This window comes from Rhinolophus sinicus, chromosome 13 (genome assembly GCF_057876585.1).
Source record: "Rhinolophus sinicus isolate RSI-liver-muscle chromosome 13, RSI-T2T, whole genome shotgun sequence".
Classification (NCBI taxonomy): Eukaryota; Metazoa; Chordata; class Mammalia; order Chiroptera; family Rhinolophidae; genus Rhinolophus; species Rhinolophus sinicus.
The window spans coordinates 18,962,288-18,970,855 of record NC_142513.1 but is presented as its reverse complement, the minus strand read 5'-3'; the positions used below and the strand labels follow the sequence as shown (position 1 = coordinate 18,970,855).

The 8,568-nt window shown below is 48.8% G+C and overlaps 1 protein-coding gene across 1 annotated transcript; it reads left to right on the top strand.

The window, feature by feature from the left end:
- The first annotated feature begins 22 nt into the window (after positions 1-22).
- RAB5IF (RAB5 interacting factor) lies at positions 23-7,865 on the top strand. Its single transcript, XM_019732724.3, has 4 exons — positions 23-346; positions 1,870-1,973; positions 5,966-6,095; positions 7,327-7,865. The coding sequence occupies exons 1-4, from the start codon at positions 233-235 to the stop codon at positions 7,366-7,368; spliced, it is 390 nt and encodes a 129-aa protein (XP_019588283.1). The 5' UTR covers positions 23-232; the 3' UTR covers positions 7,369-7,865.
- Positions 7,866-8,568: the final 703 nt, after the last annotated feature.

Below are 8,568 nucleotides of genomic sequence, written 5' to 3'. Positions count from 1 at the left end.
TCGGCGGGAGGACGCACGGTACTGCGTTGCTCCTCCCTCCGCGGTGCCTGGTCTCGGTCGAGCGAGCTGAGCCTGGCTGCTCGGCTGAGTGCGGACAGTTGCAGCACGTCACCGATCCAGACTGCTGAGCCTGTCGCCGCCGTCCCCAGAGCCGTGACCCGCGACCCCAGGCCCGACCTCTTTAGCCTCGGCCCGCGCGCCCCAGGCCCGGCCCGGGCGGCGCGACGGGAGGATGAGCGGCGGGCGGCGGAAGGAGGAGCCGCCGCAGCCGCAGCTGGCCAACGGGGCCCTGAAAGTCTCTGTCTGGAGCAAGGTGCTGCGAAGCGACGCGGCCTGGGAGGACAAGGTGCGGTGGCATTTGGCGAGGGCTTAGATTCGAGGAACCGGCTGGGATTCGGGGACTAATGGACAGGCCCGAACCTGCCCTCGTCCGGGTTCAGCCGAGCGTTTGGGATGGTGGGGTGGGTGGCCCAAGGGTCAGGGCGAATTCGGTGGGGCTCGGGCCTGACAGGCTCGACGGGCTGGGGGCTCACCGCGGGGTTGCCTAAGGGTCAGCCACTTGGGTCACGTGGGGAGCAGCGTGGAGGGGGCAGAGGAGGTGTCACCAGCGAGCAGGGCGTGCGCCTGAACAGCCAGAGTGAGCTGAATTCGATTCGACGTCCACCTTTTACTCCCAGTAGGATCGTGAGTAAGGGACTTTCTCCGAATTAAACACTAACACGGTCGTTAACTAACGCCGTTCGTTAGCACGAACAGTTACGGTAACAGATACCTACCGAATACTTTCTGTGTCAGGTGCTCTCCGTGCATTATCTCAGTTTTCAGAACAACTCTGAAGTGGGGTAGTGGGTGCATTAGAGTTTCGCACGTAGTGAGGCTCACTAAAGATGAGCTGGCAGTGCTTGTTGAATGAGAAAGACCGCATACGTTAAGGGTGAGCCTTGAGAGGGTAGACTGAGATTAGCGTGTGTGTGTGAGTGTGAGAGTGTGAGAGAGACAGACAGACAGACAAGACACACTACCAAATACGTGTGAGGAATGGTTGAGGCTTCAAGATTACCTTACTGGTGACTCACATTCAGAAGATCTGAGTGTGGGCACTCCCCAACTCTGCTTCGTGATATGGAAAGGACCATCACCAACAGCTTGATTCCAGTTGGTTTGAAAAGAATGTTATAGTTGTAGTCTTTTGTTTTTTTTCGACTAGTAAAGGAAGTTTTCCTTACTGGAGTTCCAGTAATGGGGGCTGGTAGGTACTTCCTGAAAGTGCCTCAGCCCTGCCCAGCTCTTGTAAAACTTTTCTGATCTGCTGTGTCATTTCGGTCTTTCCTCCTAAGGACTGATTTCTGCAATCTGGGGCAGGTCAGAAACCTGAGTCTTCCGTGTTCTTGTATGTAAAATAGATAAGCTGGCACCTGCCTCCAGCACTTTCGTTTCTAATTCTCTCGTTTATGACTTGCTCAAAATTCAGGTTGCAGGAAGATGGTGCTGAGTAGGTTGAGGTCAGCCCTTCCACCTGACAGTTAGTCTGTCTAGGTCTCCCCAGGTCAGACAAGAGTTCTCAGTGGCCTGTAGCAGTTACTATCACAGCCATTTCACCATAAGCCATTTCATTTTTGCAGCTTCTCAAAAGAGGGAAATGACTTTTCTCAAATTTTTCTTTAGAGCACAGCTCCTGCAAGTCACCACTCAAGATAACCACATTTTAGTATAAGAAGAGGTGGCGATGTGAGAGCCACACACTGTTGCTTTGGGGGAAATTCCCTGGAAGATGTGTTTAGCAGGAAGCTTTCCTGTTCATTTCCTATTACAGGAGGCAGTTCTCTGGCCCCCACTCCAGTTAATGCGTGCCATCTCTTTTCTCCACAGGATGAATTTTTAGATGTGATCTACTGGTTCCGACAGATCATTGCTGTGGTCCTAGGCGTCATTTGGGGAGTGTTACCATTGCGGGGTTTCTTGGGAATAGCAGGGTAAGTCTTGGGTGTCTTGCATTTTCATGATATAATTTCTTTTCAAATAGAGATTGTGTTTTCCTTTTATGGAAAAGGCCATTGCTATACTGGAGGATTGTGTGTGTGTGTGTGTGTGTGTGTGTGTGTGTGTGTGTATAATGACTAAAGCAAAAAGGTGGCCTCTTGATGGCACTCCTGGGTCTGGGGTGGCACTCCTCAGTTCAACAAGCCCAGGAGCACGTTACCTTCCTGAAGGCTGGGCCAGCCCATTCATTCATGGATCCAAAGTGAGCTCATGCAAGAAGCTACCACGTGCCTGTTGGCAGGTATCATCGAGTTCTAGCGTGACCTCTATTTGTATGGAAGTTTGGAAAGTGGAGGAGCTTCTGTACTTGATGACTGCTTGTGCCTGGCACTGGGCTGGATGTGCTGAATCTTGGCTTTTGCAGAAGTTGTTTCAGGTTCCGACATTTTAGAGTCAGTGAGAAGCTAGAAGGTTGGGCCCTTTACCTTCTACTGTGCTCCAGTGGCCAGTGGAAACAGGTGACACGAGCCCCTGGTCATGGTTCATCTTCTTCTGAAGCCTGAAAGTCAGTCCACATGCCACCAGATTGAAAGAAAAGGGTGTGTGGGAGTTGTCTCCAGGTAGGAATTGTGGGCAAGCTTTGGTGGAAATGGACAGGCAAGAAGTCTGTAACCTTTTCTCTTTTCATCCTTAGAATACAAACTGTCACACTTACAATGGAAAAATCACTTTTTTTTTTTTGAGGAGTAATCACATCTCTTATTATTCCATTTCCCTAGGGTAAAAAGGCTGAACTAGGTATCAAACTCATTTGAGTTGCTTGTTTCCTCAGAAAATAACCCAAAAGGAATGTATCTTTGCTAACTAAAAAGTTTTTTGATTTACCGTACTGAACAAAGCATTTCTACAAGGAAACCAGTAAGAGTTTATCCTCTGCCTGATGCTGACAGAGTGGGCACTGGCTGAGGGCTGACTGAAGGTGATGAGACACGACCCCAGGTTAACAGAGGTCTCCCCAGGTTGGAGGTGGTCTATAGGTAATATTTTTAGCGTGCTGGTCACCCCTTTGAGCTTTCTATGAGAGAAAAGACAGGCGAGGAAAATGCCAGAGAAAGGAAGAAGGCAATCTAAGGGCAAGAGAGAGTTTCTCATCTTCCCAAGGCCACTTGTCTAGGAGAAGATACTACTACTTCCGGGCCTCCTGCACCTGTCATGTCTTACAGGCTTCCTAAGGGATTTCTCTGAAGCCATCCCATCTGGAATAATATAGCGGGGACTAGAGCTAGTCTAGTATCCTTCCCACTGTGGCAGAGGAGTTAGCCGCCCAAACAGACCTTTGAAAAAAAAAAAATCTTTATAGAAAGTTCTGGATTCAAGTTCCAACTCTACCACTTTCAGGCTACATAATTTTGGGCTCGCTTCAATAAGTGTCTTCCTCATAAGACTGATGTGTGAATTAAATAAGATAATGCAAGTAAGTTGCTGTATGTCATGCTGAGTACATCATAGACGCTCCATAAATGGGTGATTGCAGTTAAATGCTTAGCTTCACAAAGAGTGGTCGCATACGGCTGTTAAGACAGGAAGCGAAGTGTTCAGGAGTGAATTCACCTTACCGTGGCTCACCCATGGGGCATAGCGCTGCTTTCTCAGGGCTGCTTTCTGGGATTCAGTCCCACACTGTGCTGCCAGAGCCAAAACTCGAATCCCTTCCCTCTTTTGGTTGGCACCTTTCCCCCTGCTCTTGGAAAGGGCCCAAGGACATTGCTTTTTCCACACACATCTCCGCTCTTCCATCTGTCTAACCCATCTGCCTGGACCTAAGAGCAGAACTACTCTGGTGCCCGGTTCTGTGACCCTCTCCCCACTTCCTGCCTTAAGCTGCCCGCTGCCTCCACCCCAGCTTGGCTTCTCTTCATTTCTGGTGTGGCCACCAGTTAGGGCCCATTACGGTAAAACCATTTCCTTGGGTCTCATCTATAATTTCCTGCGACTGATGGTTCTGCTGTCTGCTGAGGTTTTGCGTTATCCAAGAGCGGCCCTGTCCATCCCTCCCTGCCTGTCTCGCACAGAGCTTGGCACATGATTAATAGGTTCTTGGTGGATGCTTGTTAAATTTTTTAAAAAAATGAAATGATTTCCCATGGATGCTTGAAAGAAGAGCCATACATTACTGTTGGACCTTCCAGCCCTGAAGTCAACATATTTGTTAAATTCATTCTTTTATTAAAATTCTGACAGGAGTTTGTATGATAGAATTTTTAAAAACCCATTTGTGCGTCTTCTCCAGACCCTGGCCAGCACAATTGTGCACGTTTGCTGTGGTTCTTCTCGTTTACAATCTAGAAATTAGGCCTGTCCTTCAAGCTCAGTTTGAACCCTTCCCGTCCTCTCCAGACCCTTCCTGCTTGGCCACCAAACATTGAAATGCCCGTTTCTGTGGTTTTACTTTTTGCTCAGTGCCTTAGAAGGCAGGGCTTGTGTCAGCCCTTTTCTTTCACCCCACCATTCCTAATCTCATCTTTCCCTTGTATTTCTCCATCTCATCTCCTAAGCAGTCACTCTTACGGCCGGAAACTCTCAGTGAGTTGCCATTCTCCAGCCCTGGCTTCTTAGCTGAGTCCCAGAGTGACATTTCCAAGTCCCATTAGTAGTCTGTCTAGAGCCACTACCTCAGCCTGTCCAAAACGACACTTATCAGAGAGGTGGCCAGATTGGCCAGGTTCCACAATTTCTGGCAGAAGATAAGGAGGTGGCCAAGCCAAGGGCTCTGTTTTATGTGAAATCCAAGAAAAACCTTGTTTTCCTGACCCCCTGCTTGTGTTCCTGGACCCATTGTACTCCCTTAGGCTTGCAGCCTCTGGGGCCTCTTCCCTCCCCTTCAGCCATTGTTCTAGTCCCTGGTCTCAAACTTGATCTGGGCTCCTGTCCTGAAATACGGTCCAGGTCTAAACCAGTCTCCCCGCTCCAGTTCCTTCCACTCAGGAGAACGCCAGCGCTCTCCCTGCTTACAAACTAGACTTCCTGAAGTGTACACCCCCTCCCGCACCCCCACCTCGCTCAGACAGCCTCGGGGTCCCCCTCCGCCCTTACACACTGACGTACACTCCACAGCCTCATTGAACTGCCCTGCCGTACACCAGCCCACACTTCGTCCATTGGGAGGAACCTGTCCTCTTTGCATTTTTCCATCTCAGCCTTCAGAAGGGATATGGCCTAAGACATACAGTCCCCCATTAGATTAGCGATTATAACGGGAAAGATCTAAAGTCTTGATCGCTTTGTGAAAGTTGTTTCTATCTAATGACGGTACCAAGAGATCAGTAGAGCAGGGTGATGTACTGCCCGCCGCATTCTAATGCCTGCAGCAGCAAAGTGATCCATGATGGGGATCAAGGACCTTCCTGGAGTTGCCTGCAAGCCTCTGGTTTCAGTTCCACTCTCACTGCTGTTCTTAGCCCCGTTAGATGGCCAGCTGAGGGCAGGAACTGTCATGTTCAGCGCTGCTTCATGTGCCGTAGCAGACAGTGGACATTCGGAAATCGTCTCCATTGGGAATTGTGCAGGGGCTGCTTTAGCGTGCCCTTGCTGGCTCACCTAGGCCATGAAGCAGCAGCTTAACATGTGCTTGTCCCACAGCCACCCCCACCCCAGCTGGAGCTACTTGGAGACCCACGTCAGATACTGTCCTATTTGGGATGGCTCAGCAGCCATTCTCTTACTTCAAGGGGGCTTGGAGAATTTATGTCTGCTTTTTAATTTTCTTTTTTGCTTTGGCTGGCCATCTAGAAAGAGTTAGTTGTTCCTTCTTTAAGTCTCTAGCTCAGCCAATGGGCTGCTCGCTTGAGGGCCTAGGTGTTTCCATGTATTATTTCACTCGCCTTGTAACAGAACTGGTTAATTGCGACAGTGAGTACCTTGGTAGAGCTGGACTCTGGTGGCAGGAGTCCTGAGTCCTGTTTGGTGCTTGTCCTCCTCTCTCCAGATTCTGCCTCATCAATGCAGGAGTCCTGTACCTCTACTTCAGCAACTACCTACAGATAGACGAGGAAGAATATGGCGGCACGTGGGAGCTCACGAAAGAAGGGTTTATGACATCTTTTGCCTTGTTCATGGTATGTGTAGCTGAGTTTTACAGCAAGTAGCATTTCATGAGTCACACAGGGGGAGCCTACTGATTGAGTTACACTGTGTGATTGGGGTACCATTTTTCAAAAGGCTCTTGAGGCTGGAGGGCAGGTCCACTCTTGATTTATACTGTCCCAAAAGGTGTGGGTGATACACTGTACAGTCTCCCTGTGGAGGGCAACTCCAGGGCCCACTGTCAGCTCTACAGCTGATTCTCAACTCTGGCTGCCTACTAGAAACACCCGGGAAACATTGTAAAATATATTCATAGCATTATTTATAATAGCCAAAAAGTACAGTCATCACCTGATGAGTGAATAAATAAAATGTTGTATACCCCTACAGAGTTGTTATTTGGCCATAAAAAGGAATGAAGAAGTGCTGACAGGTGGGGTGCAATATAGATGAACCTTGAAAACATCATGCTAAGTGAAAGAATCCAGACAAAATATGTTGAATGATTCCATGTATGTGAAATATCCAGAATGGGCAAATTCATACATACAAAAAGTTTGATTAGTGGTTGCCAGTAGCTGTGGGGGAGGGGAAAGGAGAAAGAACTGATAAAGGGAACGTAGTTTCTTTTGAGGGTGATGAAAATATTCCAGAATCAGTTAATGGTGGTATTTGCACACCTCTGTGAATATAATAAAAGCCTCTGAATTGTATACTTTACGGAACATAAATTATATCTGTCATTTTTTAAAATTTATAGACCTTAGCCGAAACCAATAAAATAAAAACCTCTGGGAGGTGGCGGCACCTGGGCATGTATATACATGTATTTTTAAAGGTCCCCGGAGATGCAGTGGACAGCCAGTTTTGAGAATCTGCTTTTATTTGATATGGCGCTGACAGGCCATGATGATGCTTCTGTGTTCACACTTGTTGCTAATCCCACCCCGTACCAGCAGTACAGTCTGCTTTACTGTATCGTTTCCACATCTCTAACTCCACTCCCTGGCGCTCGGGTTGCTGTTTGGTGGGAGGAGAGGCTTATTGGGGTCCCTTTGGGAGCACAGGTGGGTGGTCCTGGGCTTTGTTAGAGACAGCTTGGTTTCAGTGATGTTATTTAAGTCCCTAAGTAGATGATTCATTGGATAGCCCCTGGGAAACCCACTGTGCACACGTTCTTATCTGACAGTCGTGTTTTGTGGTATAGGGGCGGGGCCTGCCCTGACCAGGTGAACTATGCACATTGATTTTTCTCCTTTCTAGGTCATCTGGATCATTTTCTACACAGCCATCCACTATGACTGATGGCGGAGTCACACTGCTCCTCGTCCGGCCCGAAGGAGCCTCCTAGTTACAGCACAGAAACATGATTATCGGGCCGCCCCAGCCACATGGAACCTGGAAGACCCATGTTTCCTGGACCAAGAATCAGTGTGTTGGGCGTCAAGTGTTTTCGGCAAGGGTTGTGACCTGAAACTTTTTAAAGAACCATCCACCTTTGGGGAAGTATTTCTCAATTGTCTATCACAGCCATTCCTTCTTGGATACCATCAAGAAACCTGTTTGCCGGCTGGAGCTGTTGTTTAATTTGATGCACCTCTGGATCCGGATGAAACATTAAATTGTCTTCCTCACTTCTCCATCAGGCGTACAGTTTTTAAACTCTCAGTGGCATTTCAAGTCTTCTGAAACAGTCTGGCAGTATGTGCATGGTTCATAGCACAGTACAAGCAGCATCTAACATCAGTTTCCATTGTAGAATGTTTTCAGATACTTGAATAAATCAGATCTTTAATGGACAACCTGTTGATATACCTGGTAAAGCCTTTCCCACCTCACCTCTAGCCTGAGAACCTAGTGGAAACACCAGAGGTGGTGCCCTCCCACCCCCAGCCCTCTTCCCTCTTCCTCTCCCTGCTCCCAGCAGCTCCAGCCAGGCCTCGTTCCTTTTCTGGCTTTGTGGAGAGAGGGCTTGCCATTTCTGCTGCCCCGTGCCCTGCCCAGCACTGAGAACCACACCTCACTGACCCCATCGCAGTGCGCTAGGCTCAGAAGATGTCATGTTGCATTTGGCCACAAGATGGCAAGGCACTGCAGCTGGTTAAGGCTTGGCCAGGTCTGAATGATGATAGGCCACAAAATGAAACACATCTGAGAGCTACAACTGTCCAAAGAAGGGGTTAGATGGGGACATTTGAGAACCTGGACTGTCAGACGTCCTTCTCTTTGCTCTGGGGTCGGGGAGGCAGGACAGCCCAGGTTCTGTTGCTGTGGTGAACCATCCACCCCTCTGCTTTCCAGTCCCTTCTAGGCCACAGCCCTACCTTCTAAGGTATAGTAGTCGTCCAAGTGAGACGTGTAACTATTCTTTAAATGATTTTTTCTTCTTTGATGCTGGTGGTTGTTTCTACCTTGTGGGTAAGGCTGGTTAGCAGTGGGAGGAGGGGTTTGAATGGGACTTGGCTGGCAGGGGCGAAAGGTGGTACTGGAAATCCCAAAATCAGG